Source organism: Anabrus simplex, chromosome 1, assembly GCF_040414725.1.
Source record: "Anabrus simplex isolate iqAnaSimp1 chromosome 1, ASM4041472v1, whole genome shotgun sequence".
NCBI classification, from domain to species: domain Eukaryota; kingdom Metazoa; phylum Arthropoda; class Insecta; order Orthoptera; family Tettigoniidae; genus Anabrus; species Anabrus simplex.
In genome coordinates, this window is record NC_090265.1 from 456,605,952 (window position 1) to 456,630,669 (window position 24,718).

The 24,718-nt window shown below is 37.9% G+C and overlaps 1 protein-coding gene across 5 annotated transcripts in view; it reads right to left on the reverse strand.

Moving 5' to 3' along the window:
- LOC136856946 (uncharacterized) overlaps positions 1 to 24,718 on the reverse strand; it is a 317,012-nt gene that overhangs the window by 106,968 nt on the left and 185,326 nt on the right. For 4 of the 5 annotated variants that reach the window (XM_067135234.2, XM_067135233.2, XM_068225017.1 and 1 more), the window contains one exon: positions 21,596 to 21,772. The exons of the other annotated variant lie outside the window; for it this stretch is intronic. In XM_067135234.2, coding sequence (XP_066991335.2) covers positions 21,596 to 21,772 — 177 coding nt within the window. The remainder of the gene's footprint in view (positions 1 to 21,595; positions 21,773 to 24,718) is intronic. 5 annotated transcript variants of the gene reach the window in all.

The window sequence follows — 24,718 nt, forward strand, 5'->3', positions numbered from 1 at the left end:
CACGTTTTCAGTTTCGCTGTCCACTTATTTATGAGATTCCTACTTTCTCCGAAGAGAACTCTTCGATATTGTAATAAATGAATTAACGCTACGCAATGTGACTGCGTTTGAAACATTTAATAATTAATAATTAAATTTTTTGTCAAAGATTTATATAAAAAAAATGTGCCATTAAGAATTTAATAAATGTTAGTGACCGAAACATTCCCGCAACGATCCCAAGATTTAAGAGTTCAATATTGCACTGCTGTAGCAGCTGTGGGCGACCAACGATGGAATGGTAAGTCATGGGTTCACTGTGAAAACAAGACGGCACGTGTTTGTGCAGCAACATATTGTCACGCATTGTCCTGCTGAAATATGGCATCTGGAGTGTCGTGCAGGAAGGGTATGGCTGCGGGTCACAGGATGTGATTCACGTAGGTCAGACTGGTCACGCACCAACTGTGATTTTTGTTTGTACCCAATAGCACCCCACACCATACGGCCTCCAGTTGGCGCGGTATGTCTTGTGCGAATGCAGTCAATGTGATGCCTTTCATCCTGTCTGCGGCGAACCTAAATGCGGCCATCATCTTCGAACAAACAGAACCTGGATTCGCCTGAAGACACTATCTGCTGCCATTTCTGTCTCCAGTGACGTCGTTCTGTACACCATTGCAGTCTAGCACGTTCATGCACATTAGTCAAAAGTAGGCGGAGAAGTTGACGACGCGCCGGTAATCCAGACCGTAATAAACGGCGACGGACTGTCACTCTTGATAGTGTACTGTTCCACTGTTGCACCAGAGCCGAGGAGGACGCAGATTTGTCCCTGCAATGCCGTTCGGGTGAGGGACCAGAACCATCTCGTCGTGTTCTATGGCCTTCTGTGAACCATCCTGTACACACCTGTTGCACTGACGACACACCTCGTCCTACACGAGCAGCAATTTCGCGGATGGATGCACCACATTCTCTCATGCCAACAATGCGCCCTCTTTCAAACTCACTCCTTTGACGGTACGCTTCTCGCATACGTCTACGAGGCAACCTGCACGTCCACTAAAGTGTCACTGATCCGTTACCTTCGGTTTATACCGACAACGAGTGTCGCGGACACACTTTATGAGTCGGTGGTGGTGCGCCGAGATATCGATGTGGACCTTGAACCTAGGGCCGACATGGTTCAAATGCTAATCACTTCTTCAGAATACACTAATACACATGTCTTATGAATATGAACTTCCTGTCTCTAGTCTTGAAGGTATTCTAGTTTTTATGATCATGAGTGTGCTGTATATAGGCCTATATACAAATCGTAAGGCATACGTGCATCAAGTTTGGGAGAGAGCTATCTGTGCTGGGACATACACCCATACAACCACAATCTTGGTCATTTTGGACATTTTATTTTCAACCCTTCTCAACCCCCATGCCGATGGGGGCTGAACATGGACTTAACGTCATTCGGAGTGCCACTATTTATCTCAAAGACCCCAAAAACTATGGATTCAACAATGTTTACGATTACTTTTACGTGCCACCCTCTTCCCACCCCTGTTCCTAGGGGAGCTAGGGGTGACTTATCGATACGTATGTTTACCATACAGTAAGTCATAGGTGTACCAAGTTTGATTGAAATTGCTCCATGAGTTACAGAACTATCATGGAACATATACACATACAGTCTACGTAAATACGTACATACATTTTTATACATACATACTATCTGATATAACCGTGCTTCGCTGCGGAAAACTACATTGTATACAGAATTTTATGTGAAGTAGTGTACACATTATGAGTAAGATTTTATTAATATGCGTAGCTCTTAGCGTTACCCCAGAAACACAACGGGAGGTTGTCACACGTCGTTCCTCACATGAGGACCGGGTTAGGGAGATTTCTCCACCTGCTTTTCTTTTATTCCTCAGAAAGACTATCTCTGTGATTTTCCGAAGTCTTTAAGGATCTGCCAATGGACAGAAAAGCAACATCACAGCAATATTAACGCAATAAAGTATTTTAATACATATCTGTGTAAGTACAAAGCCAAGCCAAAATTATAAAAAATGTTCATATTAAATCAATCAATCAATCAATCAATCAATCAATCAATCAATCAATCAATCAATCAATCAATCAATCAATCAATCAATCAATCAATCAATCAATCAATCAATCAATCAATCAATCAATCAATCAATCAATCAATCACTACTGATCTGCATTTAGGGCAGTCGTCCAGGTGGCAGATTTCCTATATGTTGTTTCCCTATCGTTGTCTTAAATGATTGGAAAGAAATTGGATTTTGATTGAACATCTCCCTTGGTAAAAGTTATTCCAATCCCTAACTCCCCTTCCTATAAATGAATATTTGCCCCAATTTGTCCTCTTGAATTCGAACTTTATCTTCATATTATGATCTTTTAAAGACACCACTCAAACTTATTCGTCTACTAATGTCCTCCCACACCATCTCTCCACTGACAGCTCGGAACGTCCCACTTATGATATAGATCTGAAATATTTGTCCCGAATGAGTAAATTTATAATACCAATATAAATGGTCCGTTATTGGACCAGGAATGAGTTAGCTGGAAAATTTATAATATTCAATAACGGACCATTTATATTGGTATTATAAATTTACTCATTCGGGACAAATATCTCAGATTCCCGATGGGAATCAACATCTATATCATCTGATGGCCAAGCAGGCATCAATTTTTGATAGTGAGACAAGGTCTCTCATTGTGCATTGGCACTGCCGGTGGCTTCAAGTAGCCTACGCAGTGGCCTCTACGATCTGCACTAGCCATGCATCTTGGTAGGTGTGCTACGTACCAACTGACGAGCCCAACCTAGCACACGAGGGCGAAAAGCTGGCAACCAGGAATGAGTTAGCTGGAAAATTTATAATGTCCAATAACGGACCATTTATATTGGTATTAACATACCACTTAGTCGAGAAGCTCGTTTCCTTTCTCCCAAGTCTTCCCAGCCCAAACTTTGCAACATTTTTGTAACGCTACTCTTTTGTCGGAAATCACCCATAACAAATCGAGCTGTTTTCTTTGGATTTTTTCCAAATCCTGCATCAAGTAATCCTGGTGAGGGTCCCGTACACTGGAACCATACTCTAGTTGGGGTCTCACTAGAGACAAATATGCTCTCTCCTTTACATGCTTACTACAACCCCTAAATACTCTCATAACCATGTGCAGAGATCTGTACCCTTCATTTAAAATCTCATTTATGTGATTACCCCAATGAAGATCTTTCCTTATATTAATACCTAGGTATTTACAATGATCCCCAAAGGAACTTTCACCCCATCAACGCAGTAATTAAAAGTGAGAGGGCTTTTCCTATTTGTGAAACTCACAACCTGACTTTTATCCCCCTTTATCATCATACCATTGCCTACTGTCCATCTCACAATATTATCGAGGTCTTTTGGCAGTTGCTCAGAATCTTGTAACTTATTTATTACTCTGTACAGAATAACATCATCTGCAAAAGGCCTTATCTCTGATTCCACTTCTTTACACATATCATTGACATATGTATGAGAGAACATAAAGGTCCAATAACACTGCCTTGAGGAATTCCACTCTTAATTATTACAGGGACAGATAAAACTTCAACTTCTCTAATTCTCTGAGTTCTATTTTCTAGAAACAAAGCCACCCATTCAGTCACTCTTTTGTCAAGTTCAATTGCACTCATTTTTGCCAGTAGTCTCCCATGATGTACCCTATCAAATGCCTTAGACAGGTCAATCGTGTCACAGTCCAACTGACCTTCTGAATCCAGAATATCTGCTATATCTTGCTGGAATCCTACAAGTTGGGTTTCAGTGGAATAACATTTCCTAAACCCAAAGTGCCTTCTATCAAACCAGTTATTAATTTTGCAAACATGTCTTATATAATCAGAAAGAATGCTTTCCCAAAGCTTACATGCAATGCATGTCAAACTGACTGGCTTGTAATTTTCAGCTTTATGCCTATCACCCTTTTCTTTATACACAGGGTCTACTATAGCAACTCTCCGTTCATTTGGTAAAGTTCCTTCATGCAAACAATAATCAAACAAGTACTTCAGATATGGTACTATACCCCAACCCATTGTCTTTAGTATACCCCCCGAAACCTTATCAATTCCAGCTGCTTTTCTAGTTTTCAACTTTTCTATCATACTGTAAATGTCATTGCTGTCATAGGTAAATTTTAATACTTCTTTAGTATTAGTCACCTCTTCTGTCGGGACATTATCCTTATAACCAACAATCTTTACATACTGCTGACTGAATACTTCTGCCTTTTGAAGATCCTCGCATACACACTCCCCTTGTTCATTAATGATTCCTGGAATGTCCTTCTTGGAACCTGTTTCTGCCTTAAAGTACCTATACATACTCTTCCATTTTTCACTAAAATTTGTATGGCCTCCAATTATGCTTGCCATCATGTTATCCTTGGCTGACTACTTTGCTAGATTCAACTTCCTAGTAAGTTCCTTCAATTTCTCCTCACTTCCACAGCCATTTCTAACTCTATTTCTTTCCAACCTGCACCTCCTTCTTAGTCTCTTTATTTATCTGTTATAATATAGTGGATCTTTAACATACCTTACCACCTTTAAAGGTACAAACCTATTTTCACAGTCCTCAACAAATGCTTTAAACCCATCCCAGAGTCTGTTTACATTTTTGTTTACCGTTTTCCACCGGTCATATAACTTATTAAAAACTCCTCATGCCTGTTTTATCAGCCATATGGTACTGCCTAATAGTCGTAATTTTAATATATTCCTTTCTTTCACATTTATTTTTAATTACAAAAGAAAATGCATCGTGATCACTAAAACCATCTATTACTTCGGTTTCTCTATAGAGCTCATCTGGTTTTACCAGCACCACACCCAGGTTATTCTTCCCTCTAGTTGGTTCCATCACTTTCTGAATCAGGTGTCCTTCCCATATTAACTTATTTGCCATTTGTTAGTCATGCTTCCTGTCGTGAGCATTACTTTCCCAATTGACATATGGTAAATTGAGATCACCCGCTACAATCACGTTCCTTTCCTTATCGTTTCCTACATAGCTGATTATCTTATCAAATAATTCTGAATCAGCATCTGCGCTACCCTTTCCTCGTGTGTACACTCCAAATGTATCAAGTTGCCTATTACCTTTAGAGATGGGCCTTACCCCTAGAATTTCGTGTTTGTCATCTTTAACTTTCTGGTAGCTTACAAATTCTTCTTTCACCAGAATGAATACTCCCCCTCTTACCATTCCTATCCTATCTCTACGATACATCCTCCAGTTCCGTGAGAAAATGTTTGCATCAATTATGTTTTATTATTCGAAAATATATGGGTTATTTGGCCTGTCCGTAGGTATTGAGTAAAACGGTTCCCTAAAAAGCAGTACATTTCGAAGATATATCACTAAATTATAACAACTTTGAGAGTGCTAAGAATATTATATTTTAATGAACCTCCATGCCATGATAGTTGACCGAGTGTGTTCCTGTTTTTGATATTTATAAGGGTTCCAGACGTACACACTGGCACACTGAATCTTCCCACACCTTCTTTACATTCTACAGTGAAGGCAGCTCTCCTCGCCCTCAGTGAAGAACAGTATCACGACGTAGAAATGGAGCTTCGATGCAAAACAGTCCAGAAGCGTTCGATGGAACACCAGCCACACAACAAAGAAAAATGTTCGCTACAACCACTTCTGAATTACAAGGTCAACATATATCTTTGCTGTCATCAGAAAAACTTCCGAGTACGGTACAGCTAAACCGCATCCTTCCCCCTATGCGAACAACAAAAGCAAGAGATACAAGGACTATTTTCCTGGCCCATTCTATATTTTGCGTAAATGGTACGGAGGCCAATATTGGAAAATTTTATCCCATGGGATTAGGGAAATTGCTGTACAGTAGTATGCCAACAATTAGGTCTAGCATTTTGAACATTAGCCCCATTGGAACGAACAGAATCAAGATTGACTTGAAAACAGCTCGAACTGCTAACTTACATGTAGAGTCTCCCCTATTTGCTGAGAACCAATTGAAAGCTTATATTCCAGCTCATGTACTTACTCGCCAAAGAGTTATCCGTAGCGTTGAAGTCTGTCTAGGTGACGAAGAGCTCCTACAGAACATTTGTTCCTCCATTAGCATTCTCAGGGTATGCCATATGATGAAGAAAATACATCACAATGGAACACATGAGAGTATCCCTCTTCAAACATGTGTAGTACAATTCGATTCCGAGTTTTTTCCGGACAGTGTGTCTATTTACGGTATGCGGTCAGACGTAACCCCATATGTTGCTCTTGTACGCCAATGTTTTAAGTGTTTACAGTTTGGCCACACTCAGTTATACTGTCGTTCAACGGGAAGGTGCGCTAAATGTGGTAATCAGCACCCTGTAACACAGTGCTCATCCTTGCAATTAGTGTGTGTACTTTGTAATGGTGCACATATTGCCACAAGTAAAGATTGTTCAGAATACTCTAAAAGCAGAAGGTGAACGAAATATCAGCTACTAAGAATATGCCTTTCAAGGACACAATCAACGTTTTGAAACACCGACCTTACGCAGAGGTGGGATCAATCCTTCCCATCGGAGATGAACGGACCGTCCCCTCGCTCCCACTGCCTTATAAAACCGCGCCTAGCCCCACCACCTGTCTCCCGTGTTTATGAGCAACCACCTCTGTTTTATTCCCCTCGTCATCTTCCACAAGACCCCTTCATAAAAAACACCCTACACCTCAACCTCATCGTATTCCTTCCCAAATTAACGTGGATAACTCTGAATCAAAGATTAATTCTCCTTTTGTGATGGATGTCTTAACATCCTATGTTCACAATCATATTTTACATATTTTACAAGGAATATCCTCATCATTGAAAGGCCCTCCAGCGTCTGAAGAACTGCGTGAAATGATTTCTCGGTGCATTAACAATGGCAATTATTCTAAAAATATTACAGCTCATTCTTTGATAGCTAAAAAATACAGTTCATTAAAGGAGATTCATGACCGGCAGATTTCTGTCTTTGCCATATCTGAAAGCTGGACATCTATAGGTTTGGAGGTGCGATTTAGATGTTTCAGAGTGTACTGAGATTATCGTGTGGATGGTTACGGTGTAAGCAGCTCTCATTATTTCCCCTCAAGTACGGCATAAGATGATCCCTCTGAACTTTATACAAGTGCCGTCTTTCCACGCTGTAGATTACGGATAGACTTGCCTCCCAAGCCTTTTACGCTGTTATCGATATATTGCCCTCCTCAATGTATGATTGAGCTTAAGAAATGGTACACTTTGCTATCAAAACTCGACCCGCCACACTTAATATGTAACAACCTAAATGCTCATTGTGAAGCCTGGGGTTGTGCGTTCACTGATGCTGCAGTCACTGCCCTATTGAATACCCTCGACGAATTTAACTTTTCCATTCTAAATAATAAATTTCCAACTCTTGTCCCTGGAAAACTTTGCCGTATGTCATAGGTTCAGACCATTATGCGATTGAAGTTATGTTGCATACTCTTTATATCTCACCATGCACTATTTACACATCCCCCAAGAGGAATACAAAACTTGCAGACTGGTACGCCTACACTTATAAAATCGACAACGATCTCCAGTTAGTGTGGACTCCGCTAACCCCATTAGAAGATTATACTGCTTTCCTGAAAATAATCATTTCTGACGTCCGCCTTTTAATACCTGAAATGCACCCATACACTCTTAAAAGAGGACCCTCAACCCCTTGATGGGACCGAGGATGTTCATTGATGATTGCAAAGCGTAAGCAAGCTTCTAACCACTACCGACACTAACCTACTTGCAATAATTATGTGTTGCACCAACAGACGAATGCTAAAGTGAAACGTTACTTGAAACAATGAAAACGTCAAATCTGGAGGATTATTAATAAAGATATCCCTCTAACTACAATATGGTCGCAAATCAAAGGCCTCCGGAAAGATAGCGATACTACATCTTCTCCGTCCTACATTTCAGAGCTGGGAGAACAGTTTGTTGACATTATTGCACCTCCGTTCATGACTCAACCCATAGATACAATGGATAACATCTGCGACGATTACAATCACTTCCTCACATGACCATTTACATTGTATGAGTTTCAGCGGGCTCTTAAAAACTGTAACAATACTGCTCCGGGAAAGGACAACATACAATACTCCATACTTAGTAAATTGCCCCTCTCGGCCCAAATTCTCCTTGTCCAGGTTTTTAATTCCATATGGACACGTGGCCCACTACCGGAAGACTGGACTACTCAAATAGTGGTACCCATGTTAAAGCCCGGTAAGGATCCTCAAAATGCAATGTCTTACAAACCAATAGTTTAAAACACTAGAACGAATGGTTAAAACAGATTTGAGTGGTTTCTGGAACACTACAGGTTACTGCCTGTATCTGAATATGGAGTCTGAAGAGGACGTGGAACCAGCATACTCGCCACTGACATCGAGTGTACTTTCCAAACTCGGGGTTATCTGGTCACACATTGCTTGTACATTGGTTTTGCTTACGACAATGTGGACGTATCTCTGCTAGTGTGCATGTTAGCAGCATTGAAACAACCAAGAACTCTGGCATTGCGACTTTGGTTAAAGAACGTACCATGTACGTTCGGAACGGCCCTACTTTTATTGGATCGCGTACAATCTCTAAAGGCCTTCCACAGGGCATTGTTTTAAGTCCTTTACGCTATGCTATCTACATCTCTGACTTGGACGCAATATTTACTCCTGCCATCCGTGTCTTACAATACGCTGATGATGTCTGCATTTATACATCTTCAATCAATTTGGCAATTACTCTCCAGCGTCTGCACACAGCGTCACAATGTCTTCAAGAATGGACTACACAGAATGGACTTGCACTTTCTCTTTCAAAATCATCAGTAACTATATTAACCAAAAAGAAACCGGGTCTTCAGTCTCCTACAATTTAACTTGGACCATATTATTTTCCTGTGAAGTCTACTATCTGCCTCTTGGAGTTGCATTTGGATAGCAAACTAACTTGGAGTGGACATGTTGCTTACAATCAGACACGGGCACTGCGTGCACTGAACGTCATTCGCTTCTTAACCCGCATTTGGTGGGGCGCTGATCCCGCATCTTTGCTAATTCTTTACCGCTCCTTGGTTCAGACCGTTATTGACTATGGCAGTAATCGTACAGCAACCCTCCGAAGTATGTTCTGGAGAAATTGAATGTCCTACAATTTCGTGCTCTCAGAGTATGTCTTGGTGCTATGTTATCAACGCCTACAAATGCTCTACAGGTCGAAGCTCATGAACTACCCCTGCACTTGAGAAGGAAACTACTGGCAACAAAATTTCACCTTCAACTTTCTACTCTGGAGGATCATCCGTTATTCAAGAGCTTACACCTTCTGTATAACCGGTACAGAGAACATCATGGAAAACGTCCACCTCTCCTTCTAGAATGTTTCATAGAACTGAAGTTCTGTGTACCCTTGACAATGAAGTCTCACACAATTCGGGCATTTCAGTTTAACTACGCCTGCTCGATATCTCCAGCTTCCACATATTATGTCCCAAGGTACCTACCAGAAAAAACTGCTCCAAATAAATACGTAATTGATGTTATTGAATCTACCTGGTCAAAGTACATCCACATTTATACTGACGGTGTAAAGTTTACAGATTCAGTTCGTTTTGAAAATGTTTGCGTGCAAACACAGGAATATGGTCATTTTTTTATTCCCGTTGAAGCATCCATCTACACTGCTGAACTTGTCGCGATGCGGCAGGCACTGTATTACTCACATTCAAGAAATGTTCATAAGATACTTATCACTTCCGATTCTCATAGTGCTATTAGGAAATTGGTACATCCTAGAAGAAACATACGAACACACTCCTACATCTATAAAATAGTAGAATTATCATCTGTCATGAAATCGCGTGGGAAATGTGTGTCATTTTTATGGGTGAAAGGCCACTCAGGACTTCAATACAATGATCTAGTCGACAGTCTGACCAAACAAGGCGCACGCACTGGCTTATTTCTTTCATTACGCCTGACTTGTACTAATTTTTATGTAACTAGCAGAAGGGAAACGTATGTTGAATGGAGAGCTCTTTGGAACAGGACTACTCAACACAAAGGATGATGCTATGTGTGCATTCATCCAGCTACCCCATACAAACCATGATATCAAGACGTCAGTTGGGTCAGAGGCCAAGCAACTACCATCATTCTGATGAGATTTAACCATGATTCAATGTCCGCTCACCTCAACAGGATTGGAGTTCTCCAATCAGCACAATGTCCATGTAGCGCAAGAAACACGGGAGATGTGAACCACATCATCTTCGAGTGCAGTAGGACTGTATCCTTTCGCAGAGAATTGTTCGCTACTCTTGTGTACCTTCGGGTTCTTTTACCCACACATATTCAGCTATTACTGGCAACTGGAGACTTACGTGTGCAAAGTGCAATTGCATCATACTTGACAAAAACTGGTGTCTTTATTTCAAGTGTGTATTGCTTTTTTTGCTCTGTTTTAGGTCCTAACTGTTATTTTATCTTTTTTAACTTGTCCCTCTTTTTCTTACTTTTTTCTGCTACATTTTATCAATGTACATTGTTGATGGCCAAATTTCCTAAAGACGAAGGTCATAATAAAGAAAAGAAATCCACAAATTGTTAAAATATGAGTCATCCCACAATATATGAATAACTTTTATCCACTTTTACTTGCCCACAAAATTAAGATTTTCGAATTTCTCCGAATGCAATCTTGCAGTGCGGGAGGGAACTAAGACACGCAGTAACATTACCTCAGCTAGTGGTAGCCCATAACACACGCGCTTGCTGTCATATGTTTTAGTGTTGACATCATGGCAGACGATGACAGATGGCTTAGAGTCGGTATTATTTAAACTCCAGACAGTAAACCTTAAATGTAACATGTAATTCTGTTGTAAAAGTAACGGATTTTTAACATTTTTATTTTACAGATTTGGGTATTTGAAGTTGACATTTTTCAGATAAATAATGGATATTAGAAGACGATTTGAATGTTCCTATATTTTTTAAGTATAAATGATGGCCTATGAAGAAAAGTGTGGCTGTTAATATGCTCAGTTTCATGCAATAGACAAACGCAAAACTCAAAATATCTCAGCTCCATGCCTGTGTGGGTTAGCTCCCTCTTGCATTCTAGTACTCAGTTTCAAAATCGGCCCAGTAGTTTATGATTTGCCCGTTATATACAAACAAACTCCTATCTCTCTTTATGTATTGGTATAGATATACAGTAAATAAATGGGCTAATTCCTATAACACACCTATCCAGGAAGAAAATAGACTTAATAAGGGACTGAATTAGGCCAAAATTACCTCTGCAAAGCAATGAGACGGCTACGTGAGTGTCCCACATTTGAAACTAAATCAGACATCACTTACTTCTTTCCTTATTCATCATTACTCCCAAAAATTATCAATTGTTAAAAATTTTGAAAATAAAATATTAGGCGAATAAATAAAATATTAGGCGAATAAATAAAACGATGGGAGAATTACAGGATATTTTCCTAATCGAATAAAGTTTTAGGGAGTCCACTGTCTTTAATTTCATTTGTTTTGTCAATTTTTGAGATATTTATCCATTCAAGGTCAACTCAAGATCGTATCAGTGGATTTTAGCTTTCATGTCTGTTTGTCCGTCTGTCCGTCTGCTCCACCATCACGGCGAAACGGCTGGATAGATCTCGACCAAACTGTATACTAAGAGTCGACTCATCCAGGGAAAGATTGCAATTTGCTTTACGTCGCACCGACACAGATAAGTCTTATGGCGACGATGGGACAGGAAGTGGCTGGGAGTGGGAAGGAAGCGGCCGTGGCCTTAATTAAGGTACAGCCCCAGCATTTGCCTGGTGTGAAAATGGGAAACCATGGAAAACCATCTTCAGGGCTGCCGACAGTGGGGTTCAAACCCACTATCTCCCGAATACTGGATACTGGCCGCAATTCAGTGACTGCAGGTATCGAGCTCGGTAGAGGGGAAAAATTTAGATATAACTATGATTTATGAATCACTGAATAGACTGGGGGTTTATACTTAAACCAGAATAGTTTTCTTCAATTTTCTCTTATACTACCGATTTTCTAAAAAAATCCGTGGACTATATGTGAAACGCCCCTTCATTTTAAGCAACTTTTAATATGTGCATAATTTTTCTTACTCTTCAAATGACGGAGAAAATTTCTACTTTCTGGGGCTTCATTCTCAGTACTGAGTGACCTACAGACCGACAACGAACTTACCGGTTACCATGGCAAAGTCTCTGGTTGCTTGCCAGCAGGGAAGTGACGTTGTGCCCTTTTCGTCATCATTCCTGTAAACCGTTCCTTGTGTAGAAAGCGAGAGAGACGTCAAGCTGCCATTCTGCGGGATATGAGCGAAATACCGTTGGAGGTTACAATTGTTTTCGAGTAGCACTAAGGGGGGCTGTTACATTTCAAGAGTCCCTCGGAATGTAGCCCGTTATTTTGCACCGTTAGGTGTTTCTGGCAGTTGCTATAATTTTTACTGTATTTCTCTTCCACTTCTATTTTACGCTTTCATTTCTTGCCTATTCCTTGCCTCTTTAGGCTTAAGCAATAACACCAAAAGCCATCTTCTTATCTGTTTACTTAAGAATTCCTTCACCTAAATTTCTCCGTAACTCATATCGGCACAGTTTAGTGAGTGCTATTTCATTTTCCAATACTAACACTTGATATTTACATATGCGCCGCGTTGGGCAGCCAATTTAATGCACCATCCTTCGGGAAATCTCTTTCTTGCGCCATGATGGGCGACCCATGTATTGCACCGGCTGTTTCCCCTCTTCCGACTACATCACGTATTGGAATCAACTGAATGGACCATGCATTAAAAATTATGCTAAGTATCGGCAGCTACGTTTGTCTCCATTAATCGGTGAATAATAAATTCATTACGCCTGTATAAGTTCCGATTAAAGCAGTTATCTCCATTCCATGTTTCATTGTAAGCATAAAAATATTCTCCGAATTGCTACACGATACCTCTCAGGGGTAACTAATATGCATCAATAAAGTATATTTTTTACGTGAGATCGACTGGAAACCCGCATTTCCTTTCATATAATTTACCAGGAATTCCATCCTTCCCTAAATATCAATACAATTCATCAATCAAACTCAACTGAAAATAATTATGTAGGAATTCAATATAAGCTTATCTGCTACAATAATGAAAATAAATTGCAATAATAATAAATTCAATATATAAATTCTTGATTTATTCATTATCATGAATTACTTTGGGATGAATTAATATGTTAAAATAATATTCAATTACAATCAGTGTCTCTTCATTGAAAAGATAAACCAATAAAGACTTTGATTGAGCTTAAACATTCTTTTCGTTAAAGAATTATGGTTCTCACAACACAAAACAAAGAAAAGTTTACGCAGTTTCATAAGTCGTAATTATCAATCTCATTAGGTAGCAATCTTGCTGGATGTTCGTGAAATTAAAGTGTCAAGAAAGTTAAAAAGTGAATAAAATCATTAGTAAATAAATTAAAAGTGGTTAAAATCAAAGTTCCGAAACATCAAAAATGCTTATTCTTCTTTATGTTAAGTCATTAATGTTGTCATTCTTCTTTGATTGTTTTTAAATTGTAACGCTAGCAGAGAAAGCAAAGTTCCAAATATTATAGCTTCAAATGGCTATTTAAATATATTCCGATGCATAAAAGCATATATCAATCAGTTTCATCATGTTACTGGATAAATATATCCATATTATATCCTAAGAAGTAAATGTAGGTATCGCCTAATAACAAATTATTACCAATATCCTATCAGGTCTTATATCTATAGAGATTCACGATCGCATCTAAGTTCAATTACTATTTCATGGAATTCTAGAGAATATAGTTGGTGACAATATTTATTTGTCAATGGCAGAGACTTAAATTAAGAGGACGCTTCCTTCCATCAAATCATGGCTTCGACAACAAATACCAAACAAGACTCATTACAATATGTGAAATCCTCCTAGAAGAAATCTGGTTTACACCTAAATATATTTATTATTTGGAAAATTTTATTTTGATGACTGTATATGGTTATCAGCCTACGGATTCCGTAACGTATTTCACTGTATGTATATTCTATTAACCCAAAAATATCTTATGCTGCTATTAAAATCATGCCGCGAATACGTCAATTATAATCAATGGTTAGTATCACGTCATGTAATTACTACCAATAAATCACAAATACCTATCTCTCTCCATATTCCAACCGTAAACATTATAACTTCGCATTATTAATATCAACAAATATATCCCTCAGAATATTTATACTTAAAATCTCATAATTACGACGTATAAACTCTTAATTACACATATAAATATCAAACATCTCTGCTTTAGCGGCGTATCGTCTCAATATTCCATTATCAAATGACAAAGATGCATTAATGGGTTATATTTCTACTCAAATACACATAATCACTCTTTCCTGAAAAAGAAATACATGTATGAACAAATCAGGTTCATATTTACTTACATGCGATCACGTACTGCCGATAACCAAGTCTTAATAACCAACGAAAACATCTTACTCCACTCCGCATTACAGTTAGATTATATCACATTATGCATTACACTTTTCTTTGGTAATCGTCGAAACATAGTTTTTCAATCTCTCCACATTTGATTATGAACATCCCTACACAAGGATATTAGTTTACGTCATCGAAGATTACCCTATTTCCATGGTTTTAAAGCGATTATGATAATTTCTTTGCGAAGACACTGCACATTGAAAACAAATCTCGAAGATATAAACTACGACCTTCATGAAAATCACACTTCTAACCTCTACATACTACATCCTAAATTTAAGTATTCATAGTTACTTTGAATAAATAAAAATGCTTGGAACTTAGCTTTAATCTGCTGGCGTCACTGGACTGGGCTAGAATCCAATTCGGTCATCTGGATCGCCGGCCGGCTTCAGGTGTTAGCTGCGTCACACATGGGCAGTAGCAACCAGTTACGGGCTTGTAGAATCAGCTGGCAAGGAGACCATCAGTCGCCAGCCCCATTTCCGATTTAGTTACTGATGTCGAGCCCGTTGATTGCATGTGATAGAAACATATTCAAGATCATAATTAGTATCACAATTCAGTTTTTCAGGAACTTCTCTTGTATCTAAATTATAATTTTTATACAGGTTATTCTACGAATATGCAATGTCAATTCTCAGTTATAAGATTTGTAATGGTACTCTAGTTAACTTCTAGCCTTTCGTTAATCTGTTTTGAGTTGGCGATATCTTCTTTCATTAGGTGATTCGCGTCAGCTTTCGGTTTGAACTCCGGTCTCTGATAATTTATTTATTCTTCTCCTTTAAGTTTTCCTCCTCGTTAGCCTTGATATTAACCCGCCAATGCACGGGTTGGGTCTGTGAGACCCATGCGCTGGTATTTCCAACATTTTCTGATAGACGGTGATAGCTGCATACTTCCAGCTTCTGCTACCTTCCTGTTTTCACGAATGTAGTATTCCTGCAGACGAACATGGAAGTGATTGCTTTAGTACGTGAGCAGTGGTAAGTTAAAGTGCTCTGTGGGCCTGTGAGACCCAACCCGTGCAGTCATGTAATTTTTTTTATCATAAGCATTTTAGTCTTTCCATATTAACCGTGTACATAAAGAAGATTATAGGGTGATTATATCTTAGCGTCTTGTCCAAATCCGTAGTTTAGTTAGCCTGGCTGTCTTTTCACCTTAGTTCCTTGGTTTTTAAGTACAGAGGTGAGACTGAGAATGGGTTGACCTGGGCAAATGAGTTCGTTTCTTCGTAGGTCTAAGAAAAAGGAGTGTTATGATGTCAACAATCCACGTGATATGGAACGAGTTGCCGCATTATTGGAGGAACCATTATCAGATGATGAAATTTACTGTGGTTTTCCTCTTGTCGGTGCACATCGATGATAAAACTGAGGGAAGTATAGAAGGAAAGAAGAAGCCTGTAATAGTCACATTCTATAATTCAGCTAAGGGTGGTGTAGGTTGTGTAGACGAAAGGACGGCTCGAAGCACCAGACATTGGACAATGGTGGTCTTCTATGCGTTGCTGAATATTACAGGCTTTAACGCATATTTAATATTCAGAGTCAACAAGCCTAACTCTCCAGACGCAAGGAGCAGAATCATTTTTTTGAATAAACTCTTGTTTCTTCTAACTGAAGAACAAATAAGAGAAAGAGATGTCTCAAGATATCTTCCTAAGAGCATTCGCGATACTGCAAGAAGGATATCTGGGTTGACGGCAAAAGCAGGACGTGAAAATACAGAAAATAAAAGAGGACGTCGTGCATACTGTAGAGTCAGAAAAGACCCGCTACTCGTGCTGTTTGTGCAGAAAGTTCATGTATCTTGAACTCTCCGTTTTTGTGTGCAGTGAATGTAAAGCTGAAATGTTCCAATGAATATTCTGGATCGTGAAGATTAGGTTATGACGATTTCATAAATTTTGACTTGATAAGTTCTGAATTTTGTGATCAAAGAAAATATTGTGTGTAAATTTGTGGTGGTTAGAGAATTGCGTTGTAAAATGTTAAGTAAGTGTTAATCATCAACGGTTTTGTGACAGCAATGTGTTTATAATATTACCGGAATAGGAGGAAATGAGTACTGAAAATAAAAATATATTAGCATACTATAAAAAAGAAATATGATCATGGGTCTGTGAGACCCAACACGTTTACTCATGTAACTTTTTGTGACCCGTGCACTGGCGGGTTAAGTTGGAGATTGGCGTAATATCTTTTTAATATTACTTGACGTATTAGTTATTCTTCAATTCTTGCTCCGTAGAAACTTCCTCGTGACGACTTTTTTTGCGTGAAATTTGGTTTCGAATTGATTGTTCACTTTGCAGTTTTAACAATTTAAAACATTCGGCATTTTTCTTAATCACGACCGCGTGGATTCTTTAAGTCTGACTGTCTTACTTCGTGACCATGGCTTATTTGGTCCGTTAAATTAGTAACCCTTTCGACACATTCAAGGCTTCTTTGATTCTATGTGTCCGTATTTTTATTATAACGTAATCACGGCCTATTTAACTCGATATGTCCGTACTTTCTTCAGATGTATTGCTCAACTATATAATCTTTGTCATCTTACTACGGTGCATGGCAAATATAGATGTTGTAATACCTCGTTTTTCATATGATCAGGGCAATGAAACGGTACACATACTTGTCCTATCCGGCTGTCCTGAGTTATTATCCTATTTCAATTAATGTTGACTTTGTTTAACTGTATTATTTTCTTTAATTTCTCCGTATGTGTGCAAATGCTAATCGCAACACCTTGACACTTTTTCCTTTGAGGAAAACTTCCAAGCTGTTCAAATGTATAACTTACTAGCTCTAGTACGTGGAGTTGGCCGGAAAGTTCCTGAATGCTTACATTTAGGATTTGTATTGTTAATTATGTGTGAAATGATTTTTTGTATAATTCTTTATTGAGATGACGATTGATATTTTGCGATCTATTATGTAGTTTTAGAGTTATTTAATGTGTTCGTTTTCACGTTTCATTTTCGAGTTTAACTTTGTTTTTTGTGGAAGCCAGAATTGCCTGGAAAATATTTGATTTATTTTTTTTATGTATATACCTGTTGCGCTGTCGATATGGTGTATACGATACAAACTGTCATTAAGACTGTCACCAATTAGCCTTGCGACCGCAAAAGCTGTGGATTCAACACTAATATCGGTCATTTTACACCATTTACTTTTCACCCCATCTGAGCCCCAGTCCCAATGGAGGCTGAGTCTCTTGCGATTTTTTTTTACATTTCACCCATCTCGTAAGGGTGATTAGTGTGTTTTATACTCACAGTAATTTTTCAGATAGTAAGTGGTAAGTGTACCAAGTTTAGTTGAGTCTATTCTTGAACATACATACTGTTGCATAATTTATCTTTCACCCCTTCTCAACCCTCATGCAGATGTGGACTGAATTTGGACTTAAACGACAACCGGATTGCCAATGTTCATTTCAGTGACTATGGATTCTACATTAATATTGGCCATTTTCTATTATCTATAATCTTGGTCGTTTTCGACATTCGTTTTCACCCTTCCTAACCCCCATCCCCGTTGGGAATGAACTTTGACTTAAATGGCATCCAGAGTGTTACAGTTCACCTCAGCTACCCTAAAAGTATGGATTCGATAGTAATATCGGTCATTTTGGAATATTTTTACATTTCACACCATTTCTTTAGGAGTGCTACGGGTTTAATGCCCGTACAGTAATTTTTTTCAAACAGTAAGTTATATGTGTATCAATTTGGTTAATAGCTATGCTTGAACAGACACACATTCATCCGTAATCTCTGTCATTTAGACATTTTTCACCCCTTCTCACCCTCTATGCCGATAGGAACTAAATTTGGACTTAAACGATATCCGGTGTGTCACTCTTCATAGTAGTGACGCCGAAAACTATGGGTTCTATATTAATATTTGTCTTTTTGTATTATGTTTATATTTCACCGCGTTCGACATCCACTCTTAGGGATGCTAAAGGTGTCCTGCCCCCAGAGTATTCTTTCAGATACGGTAGTGTGCTACGTTTGACAGCTATGCTTGAACACACACCCATAAGTCCATAATCTCGATCGTTTTTTGACATTTTAACTCCTTCTCATCCCCTATGCCGATTGTGGCTGAACATCGACTTAAACAGCATCCATAGTGTCACAGTACATCTCACTGACCGCAAAAACTATGGATTCGACATTAAAATATGTCGTTTTCGATTATTTTTACACTTTATCCCATCTCCTATGGGTTCTAGGAGTGTCATGCACACACAGCAATCTTTTTCCAGATAGTAAGTCACACTTTTACCAAGTTTACTTGACAGCTATGCTGGAACATATATGTCCATAACCCCAGTCATTTTTTGAACATTTTTCATATCTTCCCACCCCCCTATGACGATGGGGCTGAATTTGGACATAAAAGACATCCGGAGTGTCTCTGTTTGTCTCAGCGACCCTGAAAAGTATAGATTTGATTATTTTTATACACTATCCCTACCCACCCCTATCTATAGGGGTGCTAGGAGAGGCTTACCCCCACAGTGTTTGAGCCAGATAGTAAATAGTAAGTGTACCAAGTTTGGTTGGAATTGCTCCAGTGGTTTACGAAAAGATGTTGAAATTATACTCATAGCCTACATACTTTTATTTTTATACTATACTGTATAGACTCTCCCTTGCTCCGCTCCCAAACCCCCAGCTACTTTTCGTTAGGAGTGGGTGATAACTCGTGTCATTAATTTGCTGATATATCATTTTCACAGTATCTTAAATATTTCTTCACATCTAATTCACAGCTACATTCTTCAAACTTAGCAGACTTATCAAACCTGAGCCTATGACATGGAAGAACATCTCGATCATGGCTTGTTGGATTGATAGTTGCAAATAAGGGCACGGTCATGAACCTTCTAGCAAGAAAGATACTTTATACAACATGGCGGCGTGTTCCCATCTCCCTACGTACAAAATTCCTTGCCGGACTATCATGATACAGAGTAAGTCGCTGTCGCATAGTGAAAATCTGTCCTTCAAGTCGATCTAATCTTGGTGCGGCTTTGCAATTAATTTAAGTACTTCAAATTACTCCTAAAAGAACTACCCATCGGATTTCGTTCAGACTACTACCTAAACCGTCTCTGGTCAATAAGAACAAATTGTAAAATTTTCAGCGAAATCGGTCCGATAGTTTTTGAGTGCATGTGAGAGACACACGCACACAGTTTCACTTATATATATATATATATATATAGAATAACTCTTGAAAATCTTTTTTATTTGCCTCATCTTTCAATTTCCAATCTTTTATTCTTGGTATTTTCTGTGTACTTGGTGCTCGCACAACCTTATAGTTCAAGTCAGGTATTAGTAGCCTGTGAATGCTGTGTAAACATTCACTTTTACATCTCTCATGCCTCCTCCACTTTTTATATCTCTTATTACATAATAAATGAGTTTTAGTTCTTCCATCCCAGCTGTATCTGGTTAATTTATGGGTGTCTTGTTTCTTGAAGAAGGTGTTTTCTATTCCTTTTTTATTTCTGGCGCAGAAATCAAGGACATTCTCGCCTTCAGCATCCCCTCCCTCATATCCAAAAGACCCCATTACCTCTTCATAGCCTATTCTCTCTACTCCAACTTGGGCATTTAGATCCCCTATTGTCATATTATCCTCTTGTCCATGGTCCTCCCAATTTTCAACGAACTCTTGCTTTTCGTCATCATTATTTCCTGCCTGTGGGGCATATACTTGGGTTATTTTGAGACTGTTACTTACCATATGAACGAATAATTTGAATGTACATATTCCAAATGTGTGGATGTGTAGCAATGGAATAAATTGTTAGTTTCGGTACTTTTTGGGGTTTGGGATTCTTCATGGCTTTCTGCCTTTTAGGATTACTGATTCGGGGAAAACATTTCAGGTATTTTGATTCAAGTGACTTGATTCGAGGGACTGTCCATTTTGGCATGTCTATATTTTGTTTTGAGACTAGATTCACGGGAATGAGTGAGGGCATTTTGTAATTATTTCTTTTAGGGCTATAATTGGCTTATTTCTCATGTTCTTATTTACTTGTATTCTATTTTTTCATACTATAATTTAAATCAAATATTTCGATGAAATTTCCATTTAGAAATTAAGTATAGAATAGAAATTTCGAATTAAAAAATTCACCTTATTTTGGAAAGGTAAATGTTATGAGGAATGCTGATTTGAGATCAAAATCCATTATGTTTATAACATACAGAACATCTTGTAGTTTTTCATGTCCATGTAGGATAATAGCCTTCACAAGGACCTACAATCTTGGGAAGATAACAGGAATCTAGAAGCAATTGTTAGAGTCATGGGACCTCTAGTATTTTTTACAATTTGCTTTACATCACAATGACAGAGATAGGTTTTACGGTGACGATGGGATAGGAAAGGTCTAGGAGTGGGAAGGAATCAGGCGTGGCTTTAATTAGGATATAGCCCCCCATTTGACTGGTGTGAAAATGGGCAAACACGGAAAACCCATCTTAAGAGCTGCCGACGGTGGGCCGCATACAAGATCACAGCTGTGCGCCCCTATCCGCATGGCCAACTCGCCTGGTACCTCCAGTTTTACATGGAAACTGAATGACAGGGAAATGACTTTTAATTTAAAAGTTTCTCCTCCATTGGTCAAAATTTTAACCATGACACATTGGTGAGAATTCAGTGACTATTTTACTTGGTTATCATGTCCCCTTCTCTAGCATGCCCTTCTTTTCAGCTAAAGTTCTTGTTCTGCCAAATCATTTAAAAAATATTAATTTCCTGATATTTCAGTGAAAAATATTAGTTTTCTGAAAATTCAGCAGTTCTGGTTATAAATGACCGAGTAACTATAAAAATATATTTCTTACCAATTGTGTCTGGAACTACACAGAGTTCTTCACATTCTTCTCTGGTCTGGAACTTGTTGTTGTTACCCAAACAGCCACCATAAATAAACTGGCCACACTGTTTCCGTTCAACATCATAATACCATTTAGAAATATTGCTCCTACAAGGGCCTTCAATCTTGGGAAGATAACAGGAATCTGGAAGTAATTGTTAAAAAGAAACTATTTTTAAAATGTAAGTAATGCCATTGGTACCTCATAATATCCAGTCAATTACAGATTTGAATTAATAAACCTTATACCACTACACGCACATCAAGGGGTAGCAGACTCAGAAATAGTAAGGTCTTGAGGTTTTGTTTTTGAGAATGGTTTCTGAAATGTTCTTGGAATTTAAAAATTTATCTTAATAAAGCAGTTCTAGCTAAATTTTATTGATGATTAAAATGAAATAAACAAATGACCTTTCCATATATATGAAAATCAATCAATCAATCAATCAATCAATCAATCAATCAATCAATCAATCAATCAATCAATCAATCAATCAATCAATCAATCAATCAATCAATCAATCAATCAATCCTGATATGCATTTAGGGCAGTTGCCCAAGTGGCAGATTCCCTATCTGTTGGCTTCCTCTCCTTTTATTAAATAATTTCAAAGAAATTGGAAATTTATTGAACATCTCCCTTGGTAAGTTATTCCAATCCCTAACTCCCCTTCCTATGAATGAATATTTGCCCCAATTTGTCCTCTTGAATTCTAACTTTATCTTCATATTATGATCTTTCCTACTTTTAAAGACACCGCTCAATCTTATTCGTCTACTAATGTCGTTCCGCACAATCTCTCCACTGATAGCTCGGAACATACCGATTAGTTACAAGTGATAATTCTCATGTTTGATCCGTATTGAATTCGATGTTTATCAAGAGTATTACATAAATGTTTATTAAGACCACTTTTTCAATACAATACAATGCAAGTTCTTGTAGATAAGATTTACATAATATTATAAAGTGCCTTGACTCAAACCTTAAAAATCATTATTCAGGATCCTGAACAATCCTTATATGTTAACAAAGATTAAAAAAATCTTATTTTTTCGTTCTCAATCAAATAAATCTTGTATAATGCCTTTAAACTGACACAATAAAAGCTTCTAAACTTGTGGTTGACACAAATGATTGCTAATGAAAAAGCCTTAATAATAAAATAAACTTTTTTAAAGTTAGAATTTGGTCACTCCTTTCTTATTTCTTGTGAAATTTGAGTGGGTACAGAGAATAGTCATTAATTTTGAAGTTCTGGTTTTATTTCAATGTTTGATTTATATCAACTTTGTAACAAATAGCAGGTTTTTGGTACGACATATACAATATATACAGTACTTCAAGAAGTCATTAAACACAACCTGTATTTTAACCCCATTTATCATTATACCAATTTCACATTATCGGGTTCATTTTGCAGTTGCTTACAATCTTATTTATTTCTCTATACAGAATAACATCATCCACAAAAATCCTTATCTCTGATTCCAGTTCTGTATGAATATAATTTATATATATATAAGAAAACATAAAGGTCCAATAATACTGCTTTGAGGAATTCCCCTCTTAATGATTACAGGGTCAGATAAAGCTTCGCCTACTGTAACACGTTACATACATACTTACATACATACATACATACATACATACATACATACATACATACATACATACATACATACATACATACATACATACATACATACATACATACATACATACATACATACATACATACATACATACATACATACATACATACATACATGCACTTGAGCCTACCTTAACGAGCATGGGCAGTTTACACAGGGTGTATGCGGTAAACTATTTGAGTGGGTACAGAGATAGGTTTTAGTTCAAGAATAGTCATTAATCTTGAAGTTCTGGTTTTATTTCAATGTTTGATTTATATCACCTTTGTAACAAGTATCTGGGTTTTGGTACGACATATATAGTACTTCATGAACCCCAGTTAGTGATATCCTCACCATGGAACCACGTATCCCGATGTGGCTCCCTCAACAGACGCCATCGATGACGAATCACCCTTACTTGTAAGTTTGAAATGTGAAGTTGAAGGTACATGTTCCAAAATGAAAAGCTGAACCGATGACTTCATTGTTTCACTAGGCGAATTCCAAAGTCAATTCATAGATAAATTAAAGTCCATAGATGTCGACAACTACTGTAGGATGAGTTTCGTTGTGAAAAATAAATAAAGTTCCAACGTTGACTTAAAAATAAATTGGAGATTAAAAACGAAGTAAGTCAAATTCTGAGAATGTGTAGGTAGAATGAGTATTTATAATTTCCTACACATGGTGACAAACTGAACACTTAGAATTTATTTACACTCTTGAGCACTGCCTCAAAAGGTACAAGTTCTCTCATGATGAATGAAGGTAAATATTTATTCTGAATTTAAGACACATAACGTAAACTGTCAAAACATTATTAGGAATTATTTACGTAACATGAGACAACTATGTCCAAAACTTAAAATATTTACACCAATGTAAATTCTTTCTATATAATTGCAGAAAGTTCAAGTATTTTCGTTGCACAGAATTTAGCGAAGTCCTTAAACCCGAAGAGTTTCTTGTAAGTGTTCACTTGCAATATGAGATCGTCGAAAGTTAAGTACTAAGTCTTTTAGTACGAAGAGTTTATGCAGAAATTTTCTCTGATCCAACATCTAAACAGTACGATACTGCTGTGTATAGTAGACTAGTTATTGAGTATTATTTGTATTCAGCTTATATATCTTGGACCGTAGCCTGTGAGTCATGTCACACTGATTACACCAGTTTATTTAGGTCTTAATAACTGCCACAATAATGTCTCAGTTGTCTTAAAACTGGTAAATCTTGTAGCCTTTATTCAAATACATGTATTGACGTTGTCAGTTTTTTCGGATGTCAATTATCATCGGAGATATAAAATAAAATGTGATATCACCTGAGCCTGGGTGATAGTAGCTTAACCTCTGTAGCTGGAAGTGGTGTGGCCTACGTTATTAGCTCCGCACTGGCAGAGAAAGAGCCGATGGTATTCTCACGCAATGAAATACTTCGTGAGTTTAACACA